Source organism: Chrysochloris asiatica, unplaced genomic scaffold (assembly GCF_000296735.1).
Source record: "Chrysochloris asiatica unplaced genomic scaffold, ChrAsi1.0 scaffold00105, whole genome shotgun sequence".
In the NCBI taxonomy this organism is placed as follows: domain Eukaryota; kingdom Metazoa; phylum Chordata; class Mammalia; order Afrosoricida; family Chrysochloridae; genus Chrysochloris; species Chrysochloris asiatica.
The window spans coordinates 9,958,350-9,974,743 of record NW_006408623.1 but is presented as its reverse complement, the minus strand read 5'-3'; the positions used below and the strand labels follow the sequence as shown (position 1 = coordinate 9,974,743).

The 16,394-nt window shown below is 49.8% G+C and overlaps 1 protein-coding gene across 1 annotated transcript in view; it reads right to left on the bottom strand.

The window, feature by feature from the left end:
- Positions 1 to 16,394, bottom strand: part of INPP5A (inositol polyphosphate-5-phosphatase, 40kDa) — a 149,404-nt gene that overhangs the window by 50,250 nt on the left and 82,760 nt on the right. The window contains exon 6 of the mRNA XM_006867452.1: positions 3,481 to 3,544. Within this exon, the coding sequence (XP_006867514.1) occupies positions 3,481 to 3,544 (64 nt within the window). The remainder of the gene's footprint in view (positions 1 to 3,480; positions 3,545 to 16,394) is intronic.

Here is a 16,394-nt window from a genome sequence, read left to right as displayed (position 1 = left end):
AACACTGCCCGATCCTGGGCCAACCTCACTATCATGACCACGCTTGAGTCCATCGATGCTGCCACTTGGCCAATCCATCTCGTTTGGGGTCTTCCTCTTTTTCTCTGACCCTCCACCTTACTAAACATGATATCCTTCTCCAGTGACTGGTCCCTCCTGACAACATGTCTGAAGTATGAGAGACGAAGACTGGCCAACCTTGCTTCCAAGGAGCACTCAGGCTGCACTTCTTCCAACAGAAGAAATCTGAGAAAATCTTAATTTCACCTTTAATTTTGAAGAGGAATTTCACTAATACAGAATTATAGGTTATTGGGGGAAATATAGGAGGGGGGAAAAACCACTTTAACCACTACAAGTATTTTCCTTCCTTTCCTTCTTGTTTGAATCATTTTGGGGGAGAAGCCTGATATGACCCTTACCCTTGTTCTTCCATCTGTAAGTGGTGTATCTCTCTGACTTCTTTCAAGACTGTCCCTTTACACCTTTGACTTTTTGCAGTTTAAATGTGACATGCCAAAGTGCAGTTTTTATTTTTGTATTTTTTTCTGCTTGGTGTTCTCTGAACTTCTTGGATCGGTGATTTTTGTGTCTGTCATTAATTTTGGAAAATTCTCAGCCATGTTACTTCAAGTGTTTCCTTGTTCCTTTCTCTCCACTCCTGGTGTCCACGTACTCATCTGTTCCACACTTCACACTTGTCTCAGAGTTACTGCGTATTCTGCTCTAAGCATTTCTTGTCCTTTTTTTTTTTTTTTTTCTTCAAATGTCTGTTTCAATGTTTAGGAGTTTCATTTATATACTATCAAATGCATATATTCTTCCCTCAGCTGTGCCTAATCTAATGATGAGCTCATCAGAGGTATTCTTCACTTTCGTTTCTTACATTACTTTTTCATTCAGTCTTAGAATTTCCATCTCTCTACTTAACACTAACAATCTGTTCTTGCATGTTGTTAACTTTCTCCATTAGAGTTGTTAAGTGCTGTCAAGTGGGTTCTGAATCAGCTATCCTGGACAGGGTTTCTAAGGAGCTAGTGGGTTTGAACTGATGACCCTGTGGACAGCAATCCGGTGTTTACCCTACCACGCCACACCAGGACTGCATATTAATCATCATTATCATCCTAAATTCTTGGTCTGATCATTCTGAAGTTGGTGTCACATCCGAGTGTCATTCTGATGCTTGTTTTGTATGTTCAGTTTTCTATGTGGTCTTCCAGAATGCCTTACAATGCTTGCTGAGAGCTACACAGGAAGCATGAGGTGAGAAGTGTGAGGCTTCAGGCAGTCTGGCTAGCAGTTGGGTTGTATTTACTGCCTCTCATACCTGTCGGTACCAGAGGCTATGGTTCCTCCAGTGTTCTGCTGTCTCTCTCAGGCTGTATTGGGCTTCCTGAGGAACTCCTCCTCGGAGTCCTGGTGTGGCACTGTGGAATAATCGCAAGGGTGGCTTGAACCACAAAGTCGTTGGTTCAAAATCACTGCCACTCCTTGGAACTGACTCGACAGCTCCTCACAATGACAACGAGAAGAAGGTCCTCCTCAGATGGTCAGATCGCAGCCACCTCGGGCACAATCCGCTACAGCTAAGCTCCTGCTGTGCGTGGTGACATGTGGGCCACTGAAGCGTTCTGGGAGCCTGTGGTTAGGGATCGGTCATTCCGTGAGCCCTGTCCCTGGACTGTGACCAGCAAAAGTCCTTCTCAGCCATTTCCGCCCACCCACAGGTGAGGGAGGTCTGCTAGAAGGTGCTGGAGTTGGGAGCTTGTGTCTGACCCTGACACCAGTTAGGATCCGGGCAATCATTTCCCTCAGGACAGGATGTGAACTAGTGCATGTGGTTACTTGCTCCATCCTCTACATTAAAGGATTTTTCTCCAGTTGACCTTCACGGTACACACTTGGCTGAGCTCCTAGAATAAGGTACAAGTGTGTACTGCTCTAAGGCTGGTTCCCAGTTCTCTCTCGAGCTGCTCCACACTCCGTCTTAGCAATTAGCCAATCTTTAGGTGTTCCCTGTCGATGCCAGGCCTGCCAGAGGTTCTGCACCTGTGTGTAACTGTCGGTGTCTCCAGTGTTCAGGGTGGCAGTCTGTCCTGTGTCCTCAATTCTCTGAAGGTTTTAAGAAGAGCTGCTGCATTGCCATTTGCTCTGCTTTTTCTTGTTGTATGCGTGAGTGTGATGACATGTCAGACCAGAAACCAGAAATCCCCTTCAATCCTTTTCCTCGATGCCACTGGTATTTCTTAAATCTCTAACTAGAGACCTTATTCAAATCCACAAATCTTGGAGTTGCTTTGGCTGTGACCCCATTCAGCTCAGAGCAGAGGGTGTGCATGAACAAACACACCTGCACCCTGGAACCAGCCACACGCCACGCCAAGTCTCTGCACCCACGTATCCAGGGGGCAGAAGTGCTCATCGAACGCTTGCTCCTTACTGTCAACATTCACAGCATGGAGGTCCCCAGGGGAGGTTTATGCTTGAGTCAAACGCTCCACACATGTAACCTGCAGTTTAAAATGCTCAGTGGGTTAGCTAACTACCTTTTGATCAGCTAGGATTTAGTCACACTAGAAGTGTGCAAACAGCCCCTTTAAAAGCAAGCCAGCCCTCACTAGAATCAGTGCATGCTGGGGCCAGATGTGTGGAAAGCAGGTCTAGTCTTCCGTCCCCTGCCAAGTCTACATGGAGAGAGCCAACCTGGGTGTCAGGAGATCTTTGGACAGCTGGGCAGGTGAAAAATAATTTTGCTGGCTAGAGTCCTACTCTCGATATTGATGAAACTGCTATTCAAGCAATTTAGAGAAGACCCTGGTTTTCAATTTCTTAAGAGGTAATCTGTCTCCCGAGTGAGCAGAAATAATGAATCTGAACAAACTGACATAATTAGTTGCTCTTCACAGTTATTACAACTTTAGTGACATTTCAAATTAATGTGGTCTGGCTCAATAGCCTAAATGGAGTTGTGGAGACTTTATGTGCAGCATGAGGAGATAACAGAAAGGGGAGCAAGTGCACAGGAAGCCGTTAGGCATCTACCACCCGACTAGACAACGCACCCAAAGGGCCGAGGCAGGGGTGGGCGGGGCCTGTGGTGGGCGGGGCCTTGTGGTGGGCGGGGCCTGTGGTGGGAGGGGCTTGTTGTGGGCGGGGCCTGTGTGGTGGGCTCTGGTCACTGAGGACAGCATCGGGTCAAGTCTTTCCTCACTGCCATGTACTCTCATGCCCATTTTTTCTTTCTGAATTACGTAATCCTGCCATTCTACTTGTTTCTTCCACATCCACAGGTCACAAAGAACACTTGAGTCACCTACAAATCTCACATGGGAGAAGGGGCTGGCAGGGTGGGGTCTGTGAGGTGGAAACATGGACAGTGTTGAGACCACACCAGCTCTGCCAAGAGTGTGGGGCATGAGGTGGGTGTCCACGGAATCAGGAGACCAGGAGACAGCAGAGGGCAGCACGGACTCTTACCTTTAAAGTCAAACTGCTGGACATTCTTTAAAGATTCGTGGAGAAAATAGAAGCTCCCCAATGCCTGTGGAACAAGAGGAGGAGTCCAGTGAGACGCGGACAGACTCTCGGGGACGGACCCTTTAAAACCAAGTGGAAGCGATGGCAAATTCATCACAGTCGCTGAGACATGAAGTTTAGTGCCAATAACCAGCCATATTCAGAGGGCACCAAGCTCAGCCCTGTGAAATACAATGCCGTCAGCACTTCCTTCAGCAGTCCTGGTCTAAAACTGACTACTTCAGGATTTATGGCTGGGAAGGGGAGATCACAGGTGGGAGGCCCTGTGGCCCTGCCCAGTACCCGCAGGTGGACCACTCTGGCCACACACCTGGCAGGGCCCAGGTCACACTAATGGCTGAGGGGGCTGCCACACAGTTGCCTGCGTCCGGGACCTACAAGTGAGCGCAGCACCTGGGGACTCCACAGAGGTGCCAGTGAGTCCCTCAACTCGACGTGGTGGCGCCACAGCCAGAAGAGGTCCCCTTCATTGGTGTCTGCTGACCCCATTCCTATAGCTGCACCATCTGCAGAGCCCACACCTGGGGTGTCAGGGACACGTGTAGCTGAAGCAGTGACACCATCCCCGGGATCTAAGCAGATGTGGGACTAGACCTGGATGTGAGCTTTCCTGGTTGTCGCATGGAAATCAGCCCCTTAAAAGCAGTCCTTACCATTTCCTCAGTAAGAAACATTTCTGAAATACATAATAAACGCCGCAGCAAACATCAAGACATGACCTCACTGAACGTGGTCAAGCTAACATCGTATTCACAAGTTTACAACTGAAACATCACTGAAAACAAACTGCCGACACAGATGCAGGCTAATTAGTCAAGAAATGCACAGTTAGGCCAAATGGAGACTGAAAGTCAAAGTTTCACCCAATTTCTTCAGGGTCCCACCTGCCCCCATCCTCTCCACACCTCCCACCCCCACCCCGATCATGGAACGTGTCAAATGTATGCTTGTCACATCACAGAATATCGACTCCTTGCCCACTTTGATAAAAACAATGAAAACACTCTCTACATATTTATAAAGCTGGCAGCCCAGAGTGAACGCTCATCAGTGGAACGCCGTCAGGACGACTCATGGGAGCTCAAAGAGCCACGGCAGCCGCAGCCATGGCCAGTCCTGCTGGGACAGATATGTTCCTCAGCCCCGGCCCCCACAGCCGACTGGAACCCACTGAAAGATGGAAACTCTGCAAAGCGAACAGGCACAGCTGTGTTGGAAATCCTCACCTGTGGGCGTGGCTGCATGGCCCTGCGATCGCTGGGCAGCTGGGCAGTTCGGGGCTGTACTACAGGGTGCCTATTAACACGCATCCCAGCTCAGGAGGTGATAATGGCAGCAGCCCCACACCCACACCATTGGCGCTGCTGACCCACAGGGCCAGAACAAAAAGTTACAGAAAACACGGTCCTCACTCACCAACAGCTCACTCTTGCCTGGTGCCGACACCCCGATACGCTCATCTGCACGTCCCAAGGCCACCCTGGCCTCACGCTCCACAGAGACTTCTCCACCACCCAACACCTCCCATCAGTGGACCCCATGGCCACCATGCCAGGCCTTGATGACGCCTCAGTCTCTTCTACACCCAGCTGATGGCCAACCTTTCAAACCAGCACCTGACCAGGCCTCCTCTGCCCACACTGCAGTCATGGCCACCCAGATGCCATCCCCCTGGCCCAGCTCTTCCTCATGCGGGCACTCGTGGGCTGTGCCACTCTCTCTCAACGCCTCTGTGAACACAGTCCTCTGGAATTCTCAACACAACCGGTCCCTGTGTGTCCTTCAAGGCCCTGCAGTACCACTGCATGCTGCCTTCTGTCTGCCATCGGCCTCTACCTTGAAACACAAGCTCTGCACCCCCAGCGGGAAGCCAATGCTCTGCTAGACTCAAGGCCACTGGAATCCAATGTCTGCCGGATCCGAGGTCACTGGAACCCAACGTCTATGGATCCAAGGGTGCTGGAATCCAGTCATCTTCAGGATCCACAGTTGCTGAAATCCAATATCTGAAGAATGCAATAGCTGTTGGGTCCAATTTCCGCTGAATTCAATGTCTGCTGGAATCCAGTAACTGCTGGATCCAATGTCTGCTGGACCCGAGGTCTCTGGCATCCAATGTCTCTGAAATCCACTGTCTGCAGGATACAGTATCTGCTGGAATCTAATGTCTATGGAATCTAATGTCTATAGGATCCAATGTCTAAGGGATTGAAGGGTGCTGGAATCCAGTATCTGCTGGATCCAATGTCTGCTGGATCCTGATAATCTGCGGGACAAGGTTGCTGGGATCCAATGTCTGAGGGATCCAATGTCTGTTGGCTCCAACGTCTGCTGGAATCCAATGTCTGCTGGGTAAATGGAGGTAGACTCACTGCAAGGAATGACGGTTAAGTGGTGCCGAACTCTGAGTCCTAGATCAGGGCCTCAGTGTATAAACCTGAGTCTAGGTTAACGACCTCGGGTCATGGTCCAGGATCCCAGTTTCCAGGACAAGACCCCAGTTCAGGACCCTGAGTCCCGGTTTAGGACCCAAGGCCACACCATTTGTCCGGGGTTTCAGAGTGCGATCTAAGGCACTGCTTTTATGTAGTTTCCATTGCTTTCATGGTAGTTATATTTTACGTTAAATATAATTTTACAAAAACGACCACATTTTTGACCAATCAGGGGAGCAATCCTGTTACAAAGATAAGCCCTAAACTCTTGATTCCAAAATCATTTAATAAATTGAGTAATACATCAAAGCTAAATCAAAGTACAATTATGCTAACATTCATTAGATTATGAACAATAATAAATGAGACGGAGCTTTTGTTTAAATCGATGTGGAGCCTCATTGATCTCTCCCTGGGTAATGAACTCACGGATGGCAAATCCAATTGGACGAGACGGTGTCAGTGCTTCATCCAGAACCATCCAGAGTGGACTGGGTGGACTAGGCTGCATTCCGCATGGCCCTGGAAGGGGTCCTGCCTGGACTCCCTGTACTTCTCAAAATGAAAACCATCCCCTTGTCCTTTCTGGGCAAACCTGGACCCTAACATAGAGGGCCTCTGTCTGACCCACCACCAAGGCTGCTGCATGCGAGACGTACACATAATGTCATTTGTCCCCTTCCAGAAGCCAATGGAGGAAGTTAATCAGATTGGTTGTCCATTGTATTCATCCACTTACAAAGTTAATGACATTCTGTCCCTGGATTGCAGGACATCTTACAAAGCGTGTCCGTGGATGCTGGCAGGCTGTACACAGGGTACTGAACCCTGTCACAGATTCCGGCGGCAGCGGCCCCAATTAGTGGCCAGTGACGAGCACCAGTCACCCTGACAGCAGGGGACACGCTGCCCAGCGGCCACAGGGCATCCCTACTGGGTCACAATCAATCCTGCCAGATTCATAAGCCTGCTAACCTCCCACGTCACCACAGTGAAGAGGGGCTGGGATGGGCCCAGACAACCCTTAGCAGACAAACGCCAGCTGTCTCACAGGCCTGTCCCCCAGGGAAGCCTCCGGTGGTGGCCAAGGTGGAAGCTGGTCCAGCCTCCCAACACAAGTCCACCCAGCTGTTCTCACTGGGCACTGGCTCTGCATGCCCCGCCCCAGACACCTGAGACACCAAAACCCACTGCTGCTGACTTCACTCCGATTCACAGAGATCCTGGAGGGCAGAGGCCTGCCTGTAGACCCTCACAGAAAGCCCACTGCCACATCTTTCTCCTGCGGAGTGGCTGGTGGGTTGAAACCACTGACCCTTTAGTTAGCAGCCCAATGCTTCACTCTGACCTGAGACTCAGCAGAGAGGCAGTGGCTGGACCTGGCAGAAGGGTGTAAAAATGAAGATGCTCCGAAGGAGAGGGTGCCCGAGACGGACATAAGTGGGCAGGGGCCACTGGAACATGGGTGTCCCTTAGCCACAAGGGGAAACTTCTGAAGAAAGCTGCGGACTTCAGACAAGTCAAATTGGATGCCTTGGTTTCAGAGGCGTTCAATTAAGCTGGACACTTAATCTGCGGGTAAGGACAGGCTGAGCTTCAGGCACGCATGGGGCCGTCTTCAATGCCACGAGATGCTGAGCTCCTCCCCTTGGAGAAGCCAGGAGGGGCTGACCGAGGACAGGCTGGGGCTGCCACTGGGGAGGTGTGGTGTGAAGACCGACAGGATACGCAAAGGTGCCCCCAGGTGAGGGCAGGCCAGAAGCATAAGGCTCCTTGAGTGAGAATGAGGACGTGGCGGTAGGAGTCCAATGCTGCTGTCCACCAGGACCCCAGGGACAAGGGACTGAACTGGAATCGGGACGGGCAGCTTCTGCCGTCACGTATCATCTTTACTGGATACGTGACGGAGGCCTGGGTTTTCAGCAGAATCACCCCTGGACTTGCTCCTGGTTTCACAAGTGGGAAGTCATTAAACCCCTGGACTTGCTTTATCTGGGAGGGCACCCTGTGTGGCCACACCCTGGCCTGGCCTGATCAAGAACAAACCTGAGTCTTCTCAGTTTATAAAATCTTTCCATTTTCTTCTCAAAACAAGATCATCTGGGATATGGACAGTATCGTTTTGATAAAACACACTTTGCAAACTTTAAAGTTTCAAGAATTAGCAAAAAATAACAAACAAAACAAAAAAGCAACCCATAGTAATCTTTTAAAACCAGCTGGTTTTAACTATAAAATTTATTAAGTTATCTTTTCCATGTCTAAATAATTACAAAAGTAAATCAATACACTTTTATGTCCATTCCATTCAATAGAGAATTTGCATCATAATTAAAGTCACCCTGACCTTTGTCTTTCGTCTTCTCAAAATCATTAGCTTTTCAATTACGATTTCATTCCCACAAATGTTCTAGGGAGAGTTCTGTGCACTGTGGATTCAGGACAATTAAAGTAAAATGCACTTTAAGAGATGAATAACACAGAACACAAGATGTTTACAAAATACTTGCTGCCATTAGGAGTGCTCTGGGCATAGAAACTGCTACTAAAAAGCTTTAATTGATTTTTAAATTTCAATTCTATTTGGCAGTTGCCATCTACCTCAGTTTCAAACGTTTCTTCTACAGAAATGCAACAGCGGCTCCCTCTAAGCCTGATGGGAGTCCGCTTACTCCTCAGCTGGTGTGGGGGGGGGAAAAATATATATATATATATATTTATTATAATCCTGTTTATTGTATTCGGGTAACTGCTTTTTTTATTTCCTAAAGTAAAGAATTTATGATCTCTCTCTTTTTCTTTTAACTACTTCCTGGAGTAAAGAATTTATGATGGCTCTCTTTTTCTAAAGTAGGAATGCACGCCTTAAAAATTTGAACTAGCCAACCGGGTAAGGGAAAAGATTGTGCGGTCAAACCCCTAGCCAATGGGGTGAGACACAGCCTTGAGACTCGCGCCAGGGATTAAAAACCTGACTGGACTGCCCACTCGGTGTGCTCGCTGGCCTGTTTCTGTAGGTACCGCTATGCACACACCCTCCTGCAGGAGTAGATTTAGCTTTGCCAAGGTAATTTAGTCTCACAGGGTGTCTTTTATGCGACATTGGGATTCATTTCTAACACTGAGATAGCGGGGTTCCTTCTCCAAATTGAGGGTCCTCAGGACTCACAGGCATCTGTGTTGTTAGGTGGTACACTGCTCACTTTACACCATGTTTGATATTCACATCAATGAGGGGGGCTTCAAACAGTTCAGGGGAAAATGGAATTAAAAGATAATGGGATTTCCCCACACACTTTCTGAAGCCCCACTGTAATGTCCACAGACGTCCTTCTCGTTGCATTCCATGCCTTCCTGAGTGGACGTTACGTCTGCGGTTGTTTTCTAGCCACTGGAAATATTGACCTGCTGTGGTGGGGCACTGTGGCAAGCTTTTATTGTCTATTTCGCTCTCTGGATATAGAACGCTACGCTGACAGGGATCTTCTTTGGGGACAGTGATGCTCTCTCATTCCTATCGCTTCTGCAGAACACGGGCCATCACCCGTCTGTCCATCTGTAGCTTCTGTAATGGTGCTTGATCCTTTTAAGACTTCATCGTTGTCTTTCTGGGCTGTCATGCCATCTAACCTGGGTTGGTTTTCTTTAATCCTGCTTGCGTCTCCTTGGGTTTCCCAAGTTTGTGTACTGCACGTCTTTGTCAATTTGAGAAACAAGTCTCTTATATCTCTTCAGAAATAACTTCTCGTGGCCCCTGCCACTCTTCCCTCTTCCTTCCTTGGGACCCAAATTCACTTTTGTGTTGACAAGCACATCTTCCAGGTCCCTTACTCACCCCCTCAGCCCTGCCTATGCCTCTCCATGCTTTGTTCTGAGTGCTCTCACTGGACACTTTCTAGCTGTTAGTGGGAGGGAGCTGTGTGACTTCAGGCTCCCTCTTGCATAAGATGGACCACAACCATCCAACCCTACCTCTCTGAGGCTGGTTGTTCAATGAAAGCCCCTAAATCCAGTGAAGTTTTCTTCAGATGGCCTTCTCTTAAATTTGAGTCCTCACAAACCTCACCCTCTACAAACCTGTTCACCTAATGATGAGTCAGTAGTCGTGTCTAAGCCAACACTAGAACTGACCAAGACCTCCACCACGGTCATTCTTGCTGGATCCACTTTTGTCCACTGGTGCCCTTCTTAATGTGGACAGAAGTTCAAGTCCTGCACTCGCCTTCCCCAGCCATGGGGCCTCAGTCAACGTCACTTAGCCACTCTGTGTCCCGGCTGACCGCCTGTCACATAACATCCCCCATAGCGCACTGCACCGACTGACAAGATAGCCCCCTGACAAATACGTGTCAACCTCCTGTCAGCTCCTGGTGCCCAGAGCACAGTAAGTCCCAGTGAAGACGCGCCTGTGGGTCAGTGAGTCAGCAGGGACTGGAGGTGCTCTAAAGAGCCCTCACCTCATACCCCAGGCACTTCTGGGAGAAAGACTCTTTTCTGAGACCGACTCCTGAGTAGCCCCTACGGGGAGACACTCAAAGCCAGCATGTAGTAACGGTCTCATTACAAATGAGACCTCACTGGTCAGGAGATGTGACTGCTCTCATGCATTTTTCCATGGGCACGCTGACCACACAGCCATCCATCACACACCTAAAAACAGAAAGGACAACAAGTGTCCAGAAGGGCCAGGAATGGGTGGACCATGTAACAGGTGTGATGTAATAACACAGTCTTCAGTTTTTGTGCACAAAGAACAGCTGCTTGCTAATTTCTGAGACTCCAAAGATGAGAGTCATTCAATCATTCCAAGTCTTCTTTAAAGCATTACAGAGCAAAGATGTCACTGTGAGGACTAAGGTGAGCCTGACCCAAGCCATGGTACTTTCAGTCATCGCGTATGCATACGGAAGACCAGAGAAGAACGGAGGTCTGAAAGGTGGTGTTGGTGAGGAATAATGAACATGCCATGCACTGCCAGAAGAACCAACGAATCTGCTTTGGAAGAAGCTCGCTCGGATAGCTCCTGAAAGTGATGGTGCTGAAAACTTATCTCACATACTTCAGACATGTGATCAGACATGTGATCAGGAAGAAACAGTCCCTGAAGAAAGGCATCATGCTTGGTAAAGTCAGAGGTCAGCCCGAAGAGGCAGACCCTCAACAAGACAGGGAGTACCGTGGCAAGTACAATGGATTCAAGCGTCAGCACACTAGTGAGGATGGTGCAGGACGAGTAGGGTTTCCTTCTGTGTACAAAGGAGTGGGAACCAATTTGACAGCTAACGGCAACAGAAGCAGAATTCTTTACAAAATCTCCACAGGTATCCATGGACCATCCAAACCTGTCACAAAAACCACTTCCATATCTTGAAGAGGTATCGACAGGCCCCATGAACAAGAACGTTCCCCTGCCACTGCAGGCCCTGGGTTTCTAAGCTTTGTGATGCTGCCAGAAACAGGAAGGTAGAGGTTCAAATTCACAGAAACCCTAAATAGGCGCTTAACCATGATGACAACAATGACATTCACCAGAATCTTTCAAGGGAACAAGTCAGAGACGCTATCTGTAGCAGCACTCACTGGCCACCTCACGATTTGCCAGGTGTAGCTCCTAGATCATACAGGAGGTACACATGATTACTGTTGCGGACCGTGTAAGACTGGTCAGAGGTTCGAGGCCCTATAGGCCCAAGTGTAACAAGTGAGGCCACTGGCAGTTAATAGCAAATTGTTTTTCATCTTAATATTGTTACATGTATTAATTTAATACACGGAGCTCTTGATAATCCACAGATAAATGTGATATTTTCCTGAAGCCAAGACTAAAGGTTGCAAGGTTAAGCCTTTCTCCAAAGGATTAACTAAAAATATCTTAGCTACTTCTCGGTAATTTGTTCTATAGACAAAAAACCCATCCTCCCTAATCCTTTTCCAGGTGCAGCCCATTCACCTGGTCTGGAGTCCTCCTGCAGCAGACCTGGCTCAGGAAGCCGAAACAGTGGGACTCCGCCCAAGCTTTTGTCCTTACCTCTCACCTTCCCCCACCTGAGCTCAGGGGCTATAGATACGTTAATTGGGCCTGAGAATCCAAGTTTCTGGCCTGGGATTCGAACCAGCGAAGTACGATGTAAAGTTACCTGAATGTCTGGAAAAGTACTGATGTTAGCTGTACCTTGCCTAAGTCCCTCCCAGCTTGGTGTGAAGCTCCTCCCCTAAATAAAGCAGAGGCCCGGGCCTCCCCAGGTGTGCATTACGGGTTGGAGGGCATGCCGTAAAGATTGCAGTGCATTACAAGATGGAGGGCATGCAGTAAAGATTGCAGGGCAGTGAGTTGCTACCTGCAGAGGCCACGATGCCTGTAGTCCCAAGCCTGCCCACCAGTGATGTATCCACCCTGGCTTTGGGGTGCCTCATTGTCTCTCTCTCTGTCTCCTTCTGTGTATTCTTGATATATCTTTACCGCCGTCAGGTATCTCCTCCTCGTGAACCGAACCCCTATGTCGAGGCAGGTCCCCGACAATTACTGTGCAAATTTCAACACTGTGCGGCTTTAACAATGGGGTCCCTTTCTGTAGGTGAACAGAAGACAGCAGCCCTGTGCAGGGCTCAGAGTGAGGGTCCGTGGAGCTACAGGGGCAGATGGCCCGCCCGGCACATGACGACTTCTGTCTTCGGTTGGAGCTCTGCCTGGCCCACAGCAAGAGCTCAGCAACTGTAAGCTGCTGCCGATACAACTGAGCATGTGGTGGTGGAGACCATTCAGGAAAGGGGGTGAGGCAGGCACCAGGGCCTAGCAGGGTGTCACCAAGGAGTCTGGGGACTGTGATGGGCACAGATGTGACAGGAACACGTGTGGTGGGCACTGATGTGATGAGTGCAAGTACAGCAGGAGCAAGCAGGGTAGAGTCAGGTGTGGTACAGGGGGTGCAGGTCCCCCCTCTGTCCCCCAGGGCCCCGACAGTCCTGGGATCACAAGTATACATGCAATTTGTGTCCACAGGCTTTGGCTACAACCTATTGAGAAGCTGTGGGGGAGCCTGGTCTTGGGGTCCTTCTTACTACCACTTAACAACACGACTTGCTAAAGGCTCACAACCTTCTGTGTCTGTTCTCCTGTCTACACCATGGAGACCAGAGATACCACTTTCAGAACAACTCCTAGCAAATAGCAGAGGTTCAGCAGAAGCTGTTTCCTGGGAGTGGGGGTCTGCTGGGCTAGTCACTGAACAAGGACAAGGAAGAGCGAGCGGCCAACCCCCACTGCAGGGACAGCAACTGCCAGGGTCGTGCCCAGCCCCTCGGCCACTAGCAGTACACAGCCATGTTTCACTGGACGCCGAATATGGGCAGAGGGTTTTTTTTTGTTTTTTTTTTTCACTTTTCCTGATCATGCTTTAATTACATCTCTAGCCCACGGTTTAAATACAGCCATTATGGATAGTGATCAAGAATTTCATCATCCCCACTGAGCTATAAAATCAATCACTTAAGCTTTTTTATTACATAACCTCTCAAAAGTGAAAGTGTCTCAGGTGAAAAGATTCTGTGTTTGGATTTAGCCAGAAGAAGGTCAGCAGTCTGCTTCTGGGGAAAAAAGCATGCGCTGCTTCATTTCAACAGTGATATCGTCAAAGTTACAGGATGCCGCATGGCAGAATGCTCACAAAAAACTTAAAAACTAACTGAACAGAGCGCCCCCCATAAAAGGGCCACCCATTTTATTTTCTCTATAAGGTGGATCAATGACATGTCAACCTGGGATCTGCCTGTAAAAATGCCTGGTGTGGCTAAACAGCCTGTGCCCATAGGACCCCCGCACTCCCTCTGCACCTCCCAACCGGGCCTACCCACCCCCTGACCCCCAGAGCAGCTGACACCCACCAGGGCCTGAGAACATGTGTACATCTGAAAACCTGAATATTCAGCTTAATGTTGCCCAGAAATACGCAAAAATAACCAATGCTTCTAGAAGCTACACCTGAAGAATTTTCCCTCACTTGTGCTCAGTGTATGCTTGGTGGAAAGGTCAAAGCTGCGGAATTTGCTGGATAAATAAACGTTGGCGTGGCGGATGGATCACTGGAGAATTGGCGCATGGCAGCGAATGAATAACCTGCAGATGCTCCCAAACCCCATTATTTCCCTTTTTCCAGGAGCCCAAAGATTCATGTCCCTGCATGCCGCCAGTTCATTACTGAGAAGTGTCATCCCTCTTCCGGCACTGGCTGGGCAGCAGGCGGCCCCTCGAGGACCCTTTAATGTTTAATTCCCCATCATCTGCTCCACTGAACAGCTTAATCTCTGCTTGTATGATCAATACTATATCAGTGTAAATTAAAATGACAATTTTAAAGTAATTAAGCCTGTTAATGCTCGATCCAAATGTCATTATTTGCACAAGGGATTGAGAAGAAATTACACGGTGTCCAGGGTGACAGGGCGCCGTGTGAGCCGCCTCAGTCCTGTTGCGCAGTGCCACTGGGGGCTTTGCAAAGCGGATTAACTCTGCCTCGCCCTACCAGAATACCTATCCAATTTCTAAAGAGGATAACGCAATTTGATCAATTTAATTCCAGCTACAAACTCCATTATTGTGATAACAGATGAAAAGGGAGGAGACTGGGAGCGGGGCCTGCAGTAACTCCAGAATGAGATACAACAGTAATGGCTTGATTGGATTTGCTCGCTCTGTTTTGAAAAGCCTTCAGATAATTATGATGGTTGGAAGAACAGCCAACATTTATTAAATAGCCCCCTCTCCAACCGGAAGGGCTGTCACTTAGACAGTGGGCCACAACGACAATGTCATTGTCCTTTGCTTGTCCGGCAGCATCTGTTAGACAAACACAATCACATCATTACATGATTGGGTCTCATAAATAGATCGACCCGCCTAGGGCAGGGCTCCGCCTGTCTGTACACTGCTCATCCCCACCCCCAATCAGAAGGCAGTATCTGGAACATTCCACAGTGAGGGGGCATTTAGCGGGAAAAGTGCATTCTCTGAGGGACAGTGGGCCCCTGGCCCTGAAAAGTTCTGGGCACGGAGCCCTCTCTGATAAGTTGGCTCACAGACAGGCAGGGACATGCTCAGGACACACTAGGAGGGCTTGTGGGGGTTGGGGGCGGGGGCAGCCACAGTTGCCAGGCTTCATCCATTACATCAGCAATAAAAATGGACAGTCCAGCATTAATTCCATGATGAGTGAAGAGGGAAACAATTTCCGTTTGAGAGATGCCCAGGCGCCGGGCGGCAGATGGGTCAGGTTAGGCTTGGACCATCCCGGTTACGGGCTTGCCCCGCCCCGGAAGGTACTCGGAGCACCACTTTGTCTAAATCTAGTCTTCTGTGGTGGGAGGAGAGTCCCACGGCAGGTGGGCCGCACTGCTGTGGGCCCCCTCCTCTCCTCGGCCCCCACTGCAGCAGCAGGGGTGGGGGGCCTGGAGGAGCAACTGAGCACTGACTCTCCTCTAGCCTGGAGAGAAGGTGTCAGGACATTTGTCTCTTTGAAACAAGTAAAGCCCTTCTCTTCATAACCATTAAAAAGCAAGCCTTCCTGCTAAAGGCAAAAGATCCAAACATCCACGGGAAACAGAGAGGGCATTTTTTGGGGGTCCGAAGACCATGTGTCAATGGCAGGAGGTCCAGGCATGGGCACTGGGGGAGCACAAGCCCTACCTGAGTGAGCGACCGGCGGGGGGCTGCCTACTGCTTCCGTGTAGTCTGTGTTCTCATCTCCCCCGTGTCAACACAATTCTGCTTCAAGGAGCTGCAGAGTCTGATATGGAGTCAGAAATGACCACCAAGTACAGACAGAATGCCTCCCCTTCGCACGTGAGAGAGGGGCAAGACACGTGGCTTCCTCTACCTGGGACCCATCACGTGATTACTGACAGCACCCTCTCCGCCCCCCACCCCCCACCGAGGCCCCTGACACGGCGGCCTGCCTCAAGTGGTCATCTGCATGGATACACCATCAAAGCGTGGGCTCACGCCAAATGGCCAGACACCCATTCTCTGGGCTGGTGGGACACTCTGGGCAGTGTGCCAGAGGGCCCACGTCCTGCCACACCACTGCCTGGCATCTGTGGGCCCACCTTCCCCACAGACTCGGGAAACAGAAGAGAGAGGGCACCTCTAAAGGCGTCCACCACCAATGCAGCCTGCATGCCTGTCTGGTCACTCCTCAGTAGACGGCTCCAGGTCAAGCATGGGCTGGCTACTCGCTGGTCTTCAGCAGCTCCACAGGTAGTCTCCGACAAGGTAGAGCCGGGAAACACCCGTGGGGAACACCTGTGGGCAGGCAGCAGAGCCGGGGAACACCTGTGGGGAACACCTGTGAGGAACACGTGTGGGGAACACCTGTGGGGAACACCTGTGGGCAGACAGCAGAGCCGGGGAACACCTGTGGGGAACAC